This window comes from Tachysurus vachellii, chromosome 10 (assembly GCF_030014155.1).
Source record: "Tachysurus vachellii isolate PV-2020 chromosome 10, HZAU_Pvac_v1, whole genome shotgun sequence".
In the NCBI taxonomy this organism is placed as follows: domain Eukaryota; kingdom Metazoa; phylum Chordata; class Actinopteri; order Siluriformes; family Bagridae; genus Tachysurus; species Tachysurus vachellii.
The window spans coordinates 5387419-5404918 of record NC_083469.1 but is presented as its reverse complement, the minus strand read 5'-3'; the positions used below and the strand labels follow the sequence as shown (position 1 = coordinate 5404918).

General features: G+C 43.3%; 2 protein-coding genes across 2 annotated transcripts in view; one reads left to right on the top strand and one right to left on the bottom strand.

Annotated features, from left to right (window-relative positions):
- wdpcp (WD repeat containing planar cell polarity effector) overlaps positions 1-6643 on the bottom strand; it is a 98173-nt gene extending 91530 nt beyond the window's left edge. The window contains exon 1 of the mRNA XM_060879494.1: positions 6502-6643. The gene's annotated coding sequence lies outside the window, so the exon portion shown is untranslated. The remainder of the gene's footprint in view (positions 1-6501) is intronic.
- Positions 6644-7122: 479 nt separating this feature from the next.
- On the top strand, positions 7123-15961 carry mdh1ab (malate dehydrogenase 1Ab, NAD (soluble)). Its single transcript, XM_060879246.1, has 9 exons — positions 7123-7234; positions 8626-8724; positions 9130-9226; positions 10505-10680; positions 11737-11859; positions 12572-12748; positions 14346-14459; positions 14733-14822; positions 15271-15961. The coding sequence occupies exons 1-9, from the start codon at positions 7232-7234 to the stop codon at positions 15391-15393; spliced, it is 1002 nt and encodes a 333-aa protein (XP_060735229.1). The 5' UTR covers positions 7123-7231; the 3' UTR covers positions 15394-15961.
- The last annotated feature ends 1539 nt before the right edge of the window (positions 15962-17500 follow it).

Here is a 17500-nt window from a genome sequence, read left to right as displayed (position 1 = left end):
TCCTAGATGCCTTCCCTGTGCCAGAAAACACACAGAGTTTTACAAAGCACTGAAAATGGAGACTCCTTCCATGAGTAATAAATAATAGTTTCGATTTTTCTCCATGTTTTTTTCCCTTTATTAATATACAGATAATTGTGTTCCTGTTTTTCATGCAAACAATTTTTTTTTTCTAGTTTTATGGCATGAACATTTGCCTTTGAATGTATTCGGTTTTAAGAGAGAAAAAGAGAGAGACAGAAAGAAAGAGAGAGACAGATGGACAAAAGAGACAGACAGAGAGAGTGAGAGTCAGACAAACAGAGACAGAGTGAGAGACAAACAAAGAAAGAGACTGACAGAGAGAGAGAGAGAGACAAACAGGCAGACAAAGAGACAGAGAGAGAGAGAGAGAGAGAGAGAGAGAGAGAGAGAGAGACAGAAGACTGGCAGATGTACAGAGAGAAAGAGACAAAGTGAGAGACTGACCGATGTTCAAAGAGAACGAGACAAACAGAGAGTGTGAGAGACAAAGTGAGAGACTGACCGATGTTCAAAGAGAACGAGACAAACAGAGAGTGTGAGAGACAGACAGATAAACAGACAAAGAGAGACAGAGAGAAAGAGAGAGAGACAGATGGACAGAAAGAGACAGAGACAGTGAGAGACAGACAGTCAGAATGAGAGACAGACAGAAAAAGAAAGAGAATGACAGAGAGAGAGACAGACAGACAGAGAGACAGACAGAAAAAGAAAGAGACTGACAGAGAGAGAGAGAGAGAGACAAACAGGCAGACAAAGAGACAGAGAGAGAGAGAGAGAGACAGTGAGAGACAGACAGAAAAAGACAGAGACTGACAGAGAGAGAGAGAGAGAGAGAGAGAGAGAGAGAGAGAGAGAGAGACAGACAGAGTGAGAGACAGACAGAAAAAGAAAGAGACTGAGAGAGAGAGAGAGAGAGAGAGAGAGAGAGAGAGAGAGAGAGAGAGAGAGAGACAAACAGGCAGACAAAGAGACAGAAAGAGACAGAGACAGTGAGAGACAGACAGAAAAAGAAAGAGACTGACAGAGAGAGAGACAGACAGACAGAAAGACTGGCAGATGTACAGAGAGAAAAAGACAGACAAAGTGAGAGAAACAGAGAGAAACAGAGAGAGTGATAGACAGACAGACAGACAGAAAGACAGACAGACCGAGACAGAGTGAGAGACAGACAGACAAAGAAAGAGACTGAAAGAGAGAGAGAGACAGACAGACGGAAAGACTGGCAGATGTACAGAGAGAAAAATGCAGACAAAGTGAGAGAAACAGAGAGAGTGATAGACAGACAGGAGGACAGTCACGCAGTCAGAGAGAGACAATTCTCTCTCTCTCTCTCTCTCTGTCTCTCTCTTATGTTTAAAACAAACATAACAGACTTCCAACGCTCTCTCACGCCGATAGTACGTTCAGAAGAAGCGTTAAGCTAAAGAGGACACGCCTGGACTAGCTCCGTAAGGACGTTCACAAACACCGTCATGTGATAAGCCGAGATTTAAAGCTCAGTAGCAGAGGAGCGAGAAACACAGGAGACGTTTAAACACGAGTGAACTTAGAAATGAAATTAATTACGACTCTGTAATTAGGGGTCCAAGTTACTCAGTGAGGGCACGGTGGTGTAGTGGTTAGCACGTTCGCCTCACACCTCCAGGGTTGTGGGTTCGATTCCCGCCTCCACCTTGTGTGTGTGGAGTTTGCATGTTCTCCTCGTGCCTCGGGGGTTTCCTCCGGGTACTCCGGTTTCCTCCCCCGGTCCAAAGACATGCATGGTAGGTTGATTGGCATCTCTGGAAAATTGTCCGTAGTGTGTGATTGATTGAGTGAATGAGTGTGTGTGTGTGTGTGTGTGTGTGTGTGTGTGTGTGTGTGTGATTGATTGAGTGAATGAGTGTGTGTGTGTGTGTGTGTGTGTGTGTGATTGATTGAGTGAATGAGTGTGTGTGTGTGTGTGTGTGTGTGGTGTGTGTGTGTGGTGTGTGTGTGTGTGCCCTGTGATGGGTTGGCACTCCATCCAGGGTGTATCCTGCCTTGATGCCCGATGACACCTGAGATAGGCACAGGCTCCCCGTGACCCGAGGTAGTTCGGATAAGCGGTAGAAAGTGAGTGAGAGAGTGAGTGAGAGAGTGAGAGAGTGAGTGAGAGAGTGAGTGAGAGAGTGAGAGAGTGAGAGAGTGAGTGAGAGAGTGAGTGAGAGAGTGAGTGAGAGAGTGAGTGACTCAGTGGTGGATTTGTTTGGTTAAGATGTTGCTTCTTCTTATTCATCCCTCAAATCCAACTGGAAGTCGCAGAGACATGACACCTGTCTGATACGTTGTCCTGATAGTGCCGCAATAGTACACGGTATGTCGTGGGGAAGTCGTGGCCTAATGGTTAGAAAGTCTGACTCCTAACCCTAAGGTTGTGGGTTCGAGTCTCGGGCCGGCAATACCACGACTGAGGTGCTCTTGAGCAAGGCACCGAACCTCCCCAACTGCTACCTGACCGCCACAGCATAAAAAATGGATGCCCACTGCTCCGGGTGTGTGTTCACGGTGTGTGTGTGTTCACTGCTGTGTGTGTGCACTTTGGATGGGTTAAATGCAGAGAACAAATTCTGAGTATGTGTCACCGTACTGCTGTATGTCACGTCACTATGTTTTGAGTCTATTTTAAAATGCATGAAGTCAAAATTCTTTTTTTTTTTTTTTTTTTATCACTAAACTTTTTCATTGTCTCAAAACAAACAAAACAAGCAGAACTCAGTGCCAAGAGCTTCAACACAGATGAAGAGACGTTGGCTGCGTCCCAAATCGCACACTTACAGCATTGTGTAGTATAAACAGTGTGAGTCTTGTGTTCACACTGAAAACAAGAAGAAGGAGGAGAAGAAGGAGAAGAAGAAGGAGGAGAAGAAGGAGGAGAAGAAGAAGGAGAAGAAGAAGGAGAAGAAGAATGAGAAGGAGAAGAAGAAGGAGGAGGAAAGATGAAGAAGGAGGAGGAGAAGAAGGAGAAGAAGAAGGAGAAGAAGAATGAGAAGGAGAAGAAGAAGGAGAAGGAGAAGAAGAAGGAGGAGGAAAGATGAAGAAGGAGGAGGAGAAGAAGGAGGAGAAGAAGGAGAAGAAGAAGAAGAAGAATGAGAAGGAGAAGAAGAAGGAGAAGAAGAAGGAGAAGGAGAAGGAGAAGGAGAAGAAGGAGGAGGAGGAGAAGAAGAAGAAGAAGAAGAAGAAGGAGGAGAAGGAGGAGGAGAAGAAGGAGAAGAAGAAGCAGTCGTCTTCAGGAACCTAAACGATGACCTTATTTAACTGAAAAAGCCTCAAATGTTGGACACTTCCTGCACTCAACACTTTGCGGTAAAGGAGCAAAAGCGATTAAAGATGTTTTGAAAGAAAGACTGAAAGAATTGTTTGGTTTGGAGAGTTTAATACCAAAAGGATTATCTCTTATAAATTACGGAAGAAGAATCTGTCTGTTTTTGGCACAAGTTTTATCAAAACAGAACAGAAAGAATTTCCAGGACAAAACAAAGGACATGACGGTCATCAGACGAGATCACAAGCGAATGGCATCACGCAGTCGGTCTAGGACACAGCGTGCCAAAGACGCACAACAAATTTATCAATGCCTTCTTAGGACACAATGGGACCTGTGAACGCTCCTAAGGAGCATCAAAGACCACCGGACCGTCCCACAGATCCAACCTCAAACCACACCTCAAACCTCAAACCACACCTCAAACCCAAACCACACCTCAACCTCAAACCACAGTCACCCTTTAAAGCAGCTCTTGCCGGGGGTCAGAGGCTGGACCTGTCCAGCAAGAAGTAAGACACACTTTTAGGAGAAGAAGCGTTTATTTTTGTCACATATACATTGCAGCACAGCGAAACCCTTTCCTCACATATCCCAGCTATGGAGGTTGGGGTCAGAGCAGGAGATCAGCCATGATACAGCATCACTGGAGCAGAGAGGGTTAAGGGCCTTGTTTAAGGGCCCTACAGGGGCAGTTTGGCAGCGCTGGGGCTTGAACCCAGATCCTAACAATCAACAACCCAGAGCCTTTAAGAGTTCTGATCTCTCAACCGAGGAATCTGACCTCTAAACCCTCCTACATGACATTAAGATCCTTAACCAAGACTGTTCAGTTCATAAGAGACGACGTTCAGCACAGTGCTTCTTTATAGGAGAATAATAAACAAAACAAAACAAAAACGCTTTTCTGTTTTCAGCCTGCTATATGAGTCTTGTTCTTTACCATCTCTTCATCTCTGTCCATAAGTGAGGGCACTGCGGTGTCTCCGAGTGTGTAACACAACCTGCTGCCCCTTTGTGTGTCTGCTTGTAATGAGCCTGTAATGACCTCATACAAAATGCAGCACACAGATCTGCTATCACTCGCTGACTCTCTCTCACTTCTGTATGAATACGGAGTCATTTCAAACCCCAGAGATCTTCAGCAGACACACTGGGATTCACTCAAGTTCTCAGGCTTCTCTATTTAACTGAGATGTACGAGTAATACGCTACAAACTGAAATTATTTTTTTATTGAAATCGATCAGGGGGGCACGGTGGCCTCACACCTCCAGGGTCGGGGTTCGATTCCCGCCTCCGCCTTGTGTGTGTGGAGTTTGCATGTTCTCCCCGTGCCTCGGGGGTTTCCTCCGGGTACTCCGGTTTCCTCCCCCGGTACAAAGACATGCATGGTAGGTTGATTGGCATCTCTGGAAAATTGTCCCTAGTGCGTGAGTGAATGAGTGTGTGTGTGTGTGTGTGCCCTGCGATGGGTTGGCACTCCGTCCAGGGTGTATCCTGCCTTGATGACCGATGACGCCTGAGATAGGCACAGGCTCCCTGTGACCCGAGGTAGTTTGGATAAGCGGTAGAAAATGAATGAATGAATGAATGAATGAAATCGATCAGATTAAGGACATGTTCTGGATCACTGTGTGAAATTACGACCCGTGTGTAAACAGACCCGAGGCACTTATCACCTCCGGTCATGACCATCATAAAGAAAACACATCTCGAGCTCTCTTAATATATTAAACACACGTTTTACTGCACATCCTGCTTCATCTCAGACACTTACAAGGTCCGTCACGTTTCGATTTATTCTAGGCTCGATATTATACAAACCGATCGGCAAAATCTCATTTAGAAAAGTTTTAAATCCCACGTGTTCGACGTCTCGCCCGTTTTCCTCTTTAGTGCTGCAGATACGTAGCAAACGCTGTTCACATAGTAATCAAAGTGAGCCAAAAGACTGCTATCGTCATTTACGTGTTTCAAAAAGTCTCCAATTTTATCTAAACTTATCTCAAAACAATCAAAGGAAAGGTGGTGAGGAAAAGACATGAGGCAGAGATGGAGGTAGCAGAGATGAGGATGTTGAGGTTCTCTTTAGGAGTGACGAGGATGGACAGGATTAGGAACGAGCACATCAGAGGGACAGATCAGGTTGGCTGTTTTGAGGACAAGGACAGAGAGGATAGATTGAGATTGAGATCTATCTATCTATCTATCTATCTATCTATCTATCTATCTAATCTGTCTGTCCCTCTTTTCTGTCTGTCTGTCTATCTGTCTATCTATCTGTCTGTCTATCTATCTATCTGTCTGTCTTTTCTGTCTGTCAGACTTTTCTGTCTGTCAATCTTTTCTGTCTGTCTTTTCTGTCTGTCTATTCTGTCTATCTATCTATTCTGTCTGCCTGCCTGTCTGTCTGTCTGTCTATCTATCTATCTATCTGTCTATCTGTCTGTCTGTCTGTCTATCTATCTATCCTGTCTGTCTATCTATCTATCTATCTATCTAATCTGTCTGTCCCTCTTCTCTGTCTGTCTGTCTGTCTGTCTATCTATCTGTCTGTCTATCTATCTATCTGTCTGTCTTTGCTGTCTGTCAGACTTTTCTGTCTGTCAATCTTTTCTGTCTGTCTATCTATCTATCTATTCTGACTGTCTGTCTATCTATCTATTCTGTCTGCCTGTCTGACGGTCTGTCTGTCTGTCTATCTATCTATCTATCTGTCTATCTATTCTGTCTGTCTGTCTGTCTATCTATTCTGTCTGTCTATCTATCTATCTATCTATCTATCTATCTATCGATCGATCGATCTATCTATCTATCTACACATGTACACATACACACACCAGGACAGTTTCTATGTGCAACTTGACAACAAACTTTTATCCAAACGAAACATGGATATTTAACATTAACCCGTACCGTGATATCGGTATCGCGATAAGACGGTATATTTATTAGCTGTTACACTGGTTTGATTCCACAAGCCTCAGATTGCTGACATTAACATTGTGATGTCTAGAAACGTTGCAGGTCCCAAAATAACAGTAAACGCACATGAACTTACCTTCAATGCTGTAGTCAAATGTTTTGGTTTAAAACAGAACCGCATTCAGTTTATTATTATTATTATTATTATTATTATTATTATTATTATTATTATTATAAGGATGAGCGTTGTTTTTGTTGTCTAAATACCTTATAGACTGGATTGGTAGTCTTTTTTTGTGCAGATTTCCAGTGTAACACACACACAAGTCTCACACTGATGTCTCAGATCACGATTTCGGCGCCTGGACGCTTCTAAGCAACAGGACCAAACTTTGTGTGTTGTGTTTTTTTCTCGCGTCCCTTTACTCGGAATATTACGGTAACATCGAGACACGGTTTCCGGGTCGCTCATCTGATTCCGTGGCGTTCTGATGAACTATTATTGTCCAAACGTAGCTGATAAACGATAAACACACCTTTGTGAATGATCAGAAATGAAATTACATGTTGTTTTTTTTATTTTTTTATTATTTCACTTGTGCTATTAAACATCACCCCTCGTGGCTCACATTTAAATTACATCGTGCACTTTTTAATAATCATAATAATTATTATAATAATAATAAAATCCAAGCGCAAAGTTAATAAAAAGCTCAAATTAGAAACTAATAACGGTTCGATAATAAAATAAATAATAAAAGCAAAAATCGTAATCAACAAACAAACAACAAAAAACGATGATCTATACATTTATGGGAAATGTAGTTTAAACCGACTATTAACGTTATTCCAAACCGCGCGTTTAAGACTACAACGCCCATAATGCTTTGCGTCTATACGTCACCACCTGTCCTCGTGACCGATCCCGGTACAAGAAATAGAGGTGACCTCCTAAACAAGTGGCAGAGACGCAGCTTGCAGGACGAACTCTTATAAAATGGTAGGTTTTTTAAACGTTCTCATGCTTGATTCGGATATCTAAAACGAGTTTATTAATATTGTGCGTGATTACTACGTGTTATTTTTGTAATTAACGGTTAAAAAGGTCGATTTCGTGCTCATTTGTGAAGTCTGGAGTTAACGGTAAGGTCTTGTACCAAATCGTGACGCACTCCCTACGTGCGCGCGCTACTTAGGATCTGAAGATAACGGGTTTTACACTTAAAGTAGTGTTCTCAGTTTTTGTGTGGTGGGCGTTTGGGATACGGCCCAGCTAGTTATGGGGTTCGCTACAATACAATGCTCCTGAGTTCCAAAGCTAAACTAACTGTAATTAAAACTGGTGCACAAGTAATTTCACGGTTTACCAGAATTTCTATATTGTATTTTTATTAATTAATTCATTTATTTAATAGTTTTTTCTGCCATTAACGGTACAATGGGGTTGAAGGACGCTTGTTATTGATATTATAATAATAAGAAGAAGAAGAAGAAGAAGAAGAAGAAGAATCTAGCAGTAATAGAGATTTTTCCTTCCTCTTGCTTCCCACGTTACTATTTAGGACACTAAAGTTGGCAAGATGCCTTACATCAAGGCCTTGTTCTATTTCTGAAGGTTAACCTGATCACCCCTGTGTCCTTCTGTCTTTATTCGTGAGGAAAACAGGCCTCATCTCTATTCTTCATCCATTTGTTCATCTGGGTTCATCCAGGGCCAACATGCACTCTCTCACTCTCGCACTCTCTCACTCTCGCACTCTCGCACTCTCTCACTCTCGCACTCTCTCACTCTCGCACTCTCGCACTCACTCACTCTCGCACTCACTCACTCTCGCACTCACTCACTCTCGCACTCACTCACTCTCGCACTCACTCACTCTAGCACTCACTCACTCTCGCACTCACTCACTCTCGCACTCACTCACTCCCTCTCACTCTCGCACTCACTCACTCCCTCTCACTCTCGCACTCACTCACTCCCTCTCACTCTCGCACTCACTCACTCCCTCTCACTCTCGCACTCACTCACTCCCTCTCACTCTCGCACTCACTCACTCTCGCACTCTCTCACTCTCACTCTCGCACTTTTCTCTCTCTCTTGCTCGCTCATACTCTTGCTCACACTCTCTCTCACTCTCACTCACTCGCTCGCTTGCTCACACCAAAGGGTAATTTATCATAGCCGGTTCCTGCGTATGTTTGTGGGCATGTTTGTGGGTGGTTCTGGGCATGTTTGTGGGTGGAGATGGAGAACCTGAAGGAAACCTACACGGTCACAGGGAGAACACGTAGCTCAGGATCAAACCGAAAACCTCAGAGCTGTGAGGTTGCGCTATTTTATCGTCCACCCCTTTACAAAACACTGTATGTTGTCTGTTTTTCTTCCCGCAGGCTGATCCTATCCGAGTTCTGGTGACCGGTGCGGCTGGGCAGATCGCCTACTCCCTGTTGTACGGCATCGCCAAGGGAGACGTGTTTGGGAAAGATCAGGTGAATACGGGGCTGAGTTTACACAACGAGATACCGTGTGATTTCTGAACGTTTCCAGGAAAAGAGCTTGTAAGCGTTCGACTGTTACAGGAGGTGGCTGCGTCCCAAATTACACTTCGTTACTAAAAAGCGTTTAAGACGCTGTATTGCACATTAAACTGTAATATTTTATAATCACTAATTATAATCACTATTTTATAATGACTGGTCTACAGTCACGCTACATACTAGCAGAGTTATATCAGAAAAGAAAATAGATTATAACGCATTGTAGACGGAGGTAGTCATTTCTGTCAGGACGTCACAGGAAATGAAGTACTGGTTAGTACATAAGTAAACCCAAAGGAAGATGGCTACAGTGGGAATTCCTCACTTTTATGGCATGGAAATGTTTGTGTTTCTCAGCCTATTATCCTGGTGCTGCTGGACATCACTCCCATGCTGCCCGTGCTGGACGGTGTGGTCATGGAGCTGCAGGATTGCGCTCTCCCACTTCTAAAGGGTAAAACACATGCCTGTGTGTGTGTGTGTGTGTGTGTGTGTGTGTGTGTGTGTGTGTGTGTGTAAGCATCCACACACACACGTGCGCATACAAAAATTTTTATTCTTACTTAACACATCTGAAAATAATTGACTGCATATCTTATTATTATTATTATTATTTTGAAGGCACCGTTTTGAGTGTTATTATTCTTATTTGTGTAACTGCACTGTGGTTTAATCTGCTGTGCTGTGGGAATCAGGCTGCTCTCTAAACACAAGCGTGACTGGTCTCTAGAAGAGCTTTACGCTGCTTTTGTGTGGCTCTCTGATGTACGCGGTGCCTAAAGCTTGCAGAATCACAGCTGAGCCCCAGCAGAATGACCCTAGATGTGGTCAGTCACACGGCTGTAGTTTTGCCCTGGAGCTGCTGTGAGAATAAAGAGCAGATGTGTAAAACGTCACATGGTGAAGACTTCAGAGCAGGACTTCCTGTTATCTGTAAGGGATTAAAAAGATGCTGTAGAGCCAAAAACAGGCGCGTATCTCCATCTCAAAGCTGCTCTGATTGATTTCCTGTTCAGCACCTGGTCACATGACAGGAGAGAATGTGGAGGGGAAAAGATGTGTGTGGAAAATCCACTGCTACAAGTTCTTGTTCATCTCTTAGACTAACATGCAGGATCTCTCTCTTTCTCTGTCTCTCTTTCTCTCTCTCTCTCTCTCCGTCTCTCCCTCTCTCCCTCTCCCCCTCTCTCTCTCTCTCTCTCTCTCTCTCTCTCTCTCCGTCTCTCCCTCTCTCCCTCTCCCCCTCTCTCTCTCTCTCTCTCTCTCTCTCTCTCTCTCTCTCTCTCTCTCTCTCTCTCTCTCTCTCTCTCTCTCTCTCTCTCTCTCTCTCTCTCTCTCTCTCTCTCTCTCTCTCTGTCTCCCTCTCTCTGTCTCCCTCTCTCTGTCTCCCTCTCTCTGTCTCCCTCTCTCTGTCTGTCTCTCTCTCTCTGTCTCTCTCTCTGTCTCTCTCTCTCTCTCTGTCTCTCTCTCTCTCTCTGTCTCTCTCTCTCTCTCTCTCTTTCTCTCTCTCTCTCTCTGTCTCTCTCTCTCTCTGTCTGTCTCTGTCTCTCTCTCTCTCTGTCTGTCTCTCTCTCTGTCTCCCTCTCTCTCTGTCTGCCTCTCTCTCTGTCTCTGCCTCTCTCTCTGTCTCTGCCTCTCTCTCTGTCTCTGTCTCTCTCTCTGTCTCCCTCTCTCTCTGTCTCTGCCTCTCTCTCTGTCTCTCTCTCCCTCTCCCCCCCACCCCCCAATGTAGAGGTCATCCCCACAGATAAAGAGGAAGTAGCATTTAAGGACCTGGATGCTGCCATTCTGGTTGGCTCCATGCCAAGGAAGGAGGGAATGGAGAGGAAAGACCTGCTCAAGGCCAACGTGGCTATATTTAAATCTCAGGGCACGGCGCTGGACAAGTACGCCAAGAAGACGGTTAAGGTGATTTCTAAAGATTTCTCACCTCACACTTGGTGTGATTAATGCACCTGGTACAGTATGAAGAGGTGTTAATGCTTATGTTATATATGCTATCAGTTCACACTATATACACACACACACACACAAGCTCGAGGTGAACACACTTCAGATCCCAATGTTCATAGCTTCTGATTGTCCTGTATAATTAAATCATCATAAGATTTAATAATTACTGATCATTTTAAGTCCAAAAAAAATATGAAATTAAAAAGCCAGGATTTAAATGGGGAGTTTTGCTGCATTGCTGCTCCTTCACTTGCTGATTTCTCTATTTATTTAATTAATAAATAAATAAATAAATAAATAAAACCCATCAGCAGCATTAGCAGTGCTCTACAACACCTGACGCAGCTCTCGAAGGACCGTTTGCGTCTCTCGCTGTCGTCCTGGCATTAAGGAGCGTCTCCTGTCTTTATCCCAGGGGCCTTTTCTCAGAGACGAGCTCACGACCAGTCTGTTATTGTACACTGGTGTTTAAAACCTGGTCACGGAGGGGAAGGCGTGAACGTCGAGGAAAAGCCGCTTCTGCACGAGCAGAATTTTGTAATCTATATATTATTGTGAAGAACAAATCATTCAGAGGGAAAATAAAGTTTTCTACAAGCTGGTGGCTTTTACAATAAAATAAATGAGAAATCTCAGTAGTGTGCAGAACGTCAGCAAAAACTAAAAACAATGTTACTGTAGTGCTGGAGTTTAAAGCCTCATACAAAGAGGAAGTTTCTATGTGAGATCAACCAAAAAAAGTTAATCACACGATCTGGAGAATGGACTGAACCATAGAACAGAAGCCTTTATTTTGTCACATCTACATTACAGCTCAGTGAAATCCCAGCTCTGGAGGTTGGGGTTAGAGCACAGGGGCAGCTATGATACAGCCCCCTGGGGCAGCTATGATACAGCCCCCTGGGGCAGAGAGGGTTAAGGGCCTTGCTCAAGGGCCCAACAGTGAAGAGTAGTAGTAGTAGAAGTAAAAAAAAAACCTTTTCAAACCTTGTTGTTGTTGTTGCTCTGCAGGTTCTGGTGGTGGGAAACCCGGCCAACACTAACTGCCTGATCGCAGCTAAATCCGCTCCCTCCATTCCCAAAGAGAACTTCTCCTGTCTGACTCGCCTGGATCATAACCGTGCCAGCTCTCAGGTCAGCACACACACACATACACACACACACACACAGAGTTACAACTGTTTGGTTTGGAAACTGGATTCATATTTTTGAGCCTTTTATGTTAGAACATGCATTAATGCACTGATTAAACCAATAAAGTCTCTCTCTCTCTCTCTCTCTCTCTCTCTCTCTCTCTCTCTCTCCTTTCCTTTCTTCACTTCCTCTTCTTCTCTCTTTTCCTCTTTCTTTTTCTCCCACTCACTTCACTTCCTCTTTCTCTTCCTCTCTTCATTTCCTCACTCTCTATCCTCTTATTTCTCTCTCTCTACACACACACACACACACACACACACACACACACACACACACACACACACACACACAATCTTTAGAATTTTAGCTTTTAATGTTCCCAAGGCAAAGTAACCACTGACATTGTGTCCTGAAGCCTGTTTAATTAATTCATTGATTAATTAAATATATATTTGGCAATATTGGGTGTGTGTAAAGTTATCATGACGGGACATTGTGCTTGGTTTACATGTTAGTGTTTAAACACAATTTACAACGTCAATATAAAATCATTAAGTTTTTGTTTTAAACAGCCTGAATGTTATAGTGTGTTTTGTTGTTGTTTTTTGTAGACTGTATTATAGCTAATCTAGTAAATTAACTAAATGCTTATAATTGTAAACACTAGCCACTGTTGTCAGTCTAAGCTGTGGTTCCGGATCTTCTCCTGTAGGTGGCGATGCGCTGTGGTGTTTCAGCCAGCAGCGTGAAGAACGTGATCATCTGGGGGAACCACTCATCCACCCAGTACCCCGACGTCCACCACTGCTTGGTCAACGTGGGGGGAAAAGACGTGCCTGCGTTCGACGCCGTGAAGGACGACAGCTGGCTGAAAGGAGACTTCATCTCTGTGAGTTTGTTCTCTCTATAACAACAAAGCACCTCGTCACGAGCGATGCCTCATGGTACTGACTCGGCGAGGCATGAAGAACTTTCACAACGATCTTCCAACCTCGATCCAGACGTGTAAAGACACTTCACTGACCCCGAATTTGTTCTCACTCAAAAAAAGGATTGATTAATAGACATAGAAGTAAATAAAAATGCACTTAGACTAACATACACCTTTACTCCAGTACTCTGATATAAAAACAATAATTCAGCTTGTAGGGGGCACGGTGGCTTAGTGGTTATCACGTTCACCTCACACCTCCAGGGTCAGGGTTCGATTCCCGCCTCCACCTTGTGTGTGTGGAGTTTGCATGTTCTCCCCGTGCCTCGGGGGTTTCCTCCGGGTACTCCGGTTTCCTCCCCCGGTCCAAAGACATGCATGGTAGGTTGATTGGCATCTCTGGAAAATTGACCGTAGTGTGTGAGTGAATGAGTGTGTGTGTGTGTGCCCTGTGATGGGTTGGCACTCCGTCCAGGGTGTATCCTGCCTTGATGCCCGATGACGCCTGAGATAGGCACAGGCTCCCCGTGACCCGAGGTAGTTCGGATAAGCGGTAGAAGATGAATGAATGAATTCAGCTTGTATTGGCAGATTATCGCCACAAGATGGCAGGTTTTAATCAGTGATTCGTTTCTTAATCCGTTCAATCATCTAGAATCGAAAATTGCATCGCGAAGCTGCACGTGATTAATTATAACTCGGATAAAATTCCTGACTAATCTGTAGAGAACAAAAGAGTATTTACTGTCAATCAGGACTTCAGACACACACAAGCAGAATCGCAGAAACCGAAAGCAGAAATGAATGTTCTGGTATTTTTCTTAGAAACAAAACAAGCAAAACGAGTTTGATTATTCTTCACTGTGTCCTACATTCCACTCATCCAGATGTTGAAGTTGTTCAAGGAGCTTTAAATAAAATAAAAAAAACAAAACATAATTCATTCGTTACCATATAAATAAGATAGGAATGAGGACTAGGTACAGAGCGAATCAGATAAAAACATTGTGTGAAACGGATGGAAGAATCTGGAAGCTCGTTTAAGCACTAGAATATTTTCGTTGAATTAAATGAATATTATATAATTAACAAAAATACAAATTTAAATTTTTTTTATTATTATTTATTTATTTTCAAATAAACAAAGATTTTGGGGGGGCACGGTGGCTTAGTGGTTAGCACGTTCACCTCACACCTCCAGGGTCGGGGTTCGATTCCCGCCTCCACCTTGTGTGTGTGGAGTTTGCATGTTCTCCCCGTGCCTCGGGGGTTTCCTCCGGGTACTCCGGTTTCCTCCCCCGGTCCAAAGACATGCATGGTAGGTTGATTGGCATCTCTGGAAAATTGTCCGTAGTGTGTGAGTGTGAGTGAATGAGAGTGTGTGTGTGTGCCCTGTGATGGGTTGGCACTCCGTCCAGGGTGTATCCTGCCTTGATGCCCGATTACACCTGAGATAGGCACAGGCTCCCCGTGACCCGAGGTAGTTCGGATAAGCGGTAGAAAATGAGTGAGTGAGTGAACAAAGATTTTTCTTTCCTTCATGTCTTTTCCTCAGACTGTTCAGCAGCGTGGAGCAGCAGTCATTAAGGCACGCAAGCTCTCCAGCGCCATGTCTGCTGCGAAGGCCATCTGTGACCACATGAGGAACATCTGGACCGGCACCGCTGAGGTCTGCTACATCTAACCCAGTCCATGTTGTATCACACCAGCGCCGGGGTTTCATTATCTCACACAACCGATCAGACCCAAACGTCACACTTGCACCCGACTCGACTTCAGCCTGATTTTTAAACTTTGCTTTGGTGTTGGTCGGATTTTTAATCACATTTTAAATTAAATACAAAATTGACCTTTTTAATAGGATGTAAATTGGTGGTGTGTTTGTGTTGTTTATTTATTTACTTGTTTGTTGTTTTTGTTTTGTTTTTTTGCATGTGTGCAGGGTGAGTTTATCTCCATGGGTGTGTATTCCACCGGAAACCCTTACGGCGTCCCTGACGACCTCATCTATTCCTTCCCCATCTCCATCAAGGTGAGTGCGAGCCTGTTGTGGAGTCGATGGGACGACGAGCTCATAAACAGTTGATGTGGTAATATGCATTTAGTGAGCTAGCTTTAGTTAAGTGGCACATGTGTTCTATACACGTGTGTGTGTGTGTGTGTGCACGCGTGCCACTGCCACATTAGGTATGAGAGAGAAAAAAACCAACTGGCTTAAACAAGTCCTACGAGGTTTCTTTAGTTCTCCACTTCTGATTTTATTTCCAAACCGCATTTACTTCCCCTTTTATGTCTGTTGGAATTAAAAACGCTGTGCAAGAAAGGTCCGGTATTTCACAGAAGACATTATTCAGAGCAAAACAGACGCATCTCTCACACACACACACACACACACACACACACACCCAGAAATTACACTTGTTATATGGATCGATCCTGGCTGCTTTATAAAGTCTCACACTTTTGCATTTCTCCTGCAGGATAAATCCTGGAAGATTGTTGAGGGTCTGGCTATCAATGACTTCTCCCAAGCCAAGATGGACGCCACCGCCGCCGAGCTGGTGGAGGAGAGAGACACCGCCCTCTCCTTCCTGAGTGTCTGACTGAATGACACGCCGAACACACGCCTTCACCCAGACGCACGTCTGTGAAACGCCCCAAAAAGCACTCCGTTAGCTTCGTCCCCCATTTTCCATTAAAGATACATTTCAGTAGGAAGTCCTTAGGTCACACAAAAGCATAACTGTGTGTGTGTGGTGTTACAATAGGAACCTGTTGAAGAACCTGGTAGTTTCTAGACCTCAAGAATTCAGGTTGTGTTACAGTTCGTCACTGTTTGGTGTCTTTTCGCTTCTATCCGTTCTATTAGACAAGTCGCACAAATGAGACGATCAGAGAGAGAAAGAGAAACCCTTACAGTCTAATAGGTCAGATATACAGTCTAAGGTCAGTTCTCTCTCGCTCTCTCCGTCTCTCTCTCTTTCTCTCTCTCTCTGTATTTGTACGTTACTATCAAGCCTTTAAAACTTTGAGTTGTTACATCGCCAGTTGGATTAAACTCGTTCAGTTGAATAATCTTCGTATGCATAATTACCCATGATGCACTTGTTGTCAAATTATACTGTACCAGACAGTTCGTCAATCAATAAAAGTGAACATGTAAACTTTGAAGTGATTTGGTTGTCTGTCTGTCTGTCTGTCTGTCACGTCCCATCACGTTCACACAATAACCTCATAGAGAGGCAAACATTTGATTCCCAAAACAGAACTTGATGTTTTTCCTCTTACAAGTAGCTTTCAGGTACATTGTCTCTGTTTGTGTCTCTGTCTGTGTGTCTGTCTCTTAGTCTCTTTATCTGTCGCTGTCTGTCTCTGAGTCTCTTTGTCTGATTCTGTGTCTGTCTCTGAGTCTCTTTGTCTCTGTGTCTGTCTCTGAGTCTCTTTGTCTGATTCTGTGTCTCTCTGTCTGTCTCTTGAGTCTCTTTGTCTCTGTGTCTGTCTCTGAGTCTCTTTGTCTGTCTCTGTGTCTGTGTCTGTCTCTGTCTGTCCCTGTCCCTGTGTCGGTCTCATAAAAGGCTCTGTGGGTGTTTGTCAGTATATTTGAGTATCGTGTGTGTGTGTGAGAGATATTAAACCTCATTACTTGAGTAAACTAAGTTACAGGTTAGAAGGTATATTTAATTAGGATGCAGGTTATAGACCTACTGATCAAACACAGTCCACACATTAGTCTTTTCACTCTTAGTCATTTTGTGTTCTATTACAATGCCTTTAAAACTGCCTTCTTTTATCTCCACTGCAAATGTCTTCTTTAGGGAGCATGTAGTGTTTCAGAGCGCTGTGTTTTTAACTGGATTCATTTCTCACGTGTGATGGACGTTCATCTTGATATTCTTGTTTCTTTTTTCTATCCCCTTATGATTAGATATAAAAATCCAAAAGAAAAAGAGAAACCCTTAGTCTAATAGGTCAGATATACTCTCTCTTTCTCTCTTTGTAATTCTCTCTCTGTCTGCCTGTCTGTCTGTCTCTGTCTCTGTCTCTCTCTGTCTCTCCCTCTCCCTCTCTCTCCATACTCTCTCTGTATGTATGTGTATATATATATATATATATATATATATATATATATATATATATATATAAAAAACAATAAAACCAACTGTTGAAATGTGGTGAAAGGTCATTTACTTTCTACCAAAACCAAACCAAATCTCTAGATTTTCTCTAGACTCAAAACATTTTGTTTCATATAGGGAACGTTTCATTTCATAATTAAAACTTTTAACTTTTAAGTTGTTTTATGTTCTTTGTCTTAAACTCCATTTAAGTGAGCAAACAGAATGTCCTGTTTAAAATATTACAGACCTCCAGGCTAGACTTCAAACCCCTGAGGGATTAAACTGGGTTTACACTACAACTGAAATGTGTTGCTTGCCTACTAGCTCATGACTTCAGTTTAAAACATCCTGCTTCCCTTTAGCTGCAGACTTCATAACCTCGACAGGTGATTTGTCTCAGACTTGTTAGTCATTTGAACTTGAAATTGTTTTTTGGTCTCGGTCGAGGGTTTGTAAAAAATAACGGTTGTGTTGCCTTGTGGTTGTAACTCGATTGTATTGGTGGAGTCGTGAAAGCTGTACCAAGATTTCTATACATTGTATTTTTAATTTAGAAAGTCCTTTATTAAAGTTATTAAACTGCTGCAAGCAG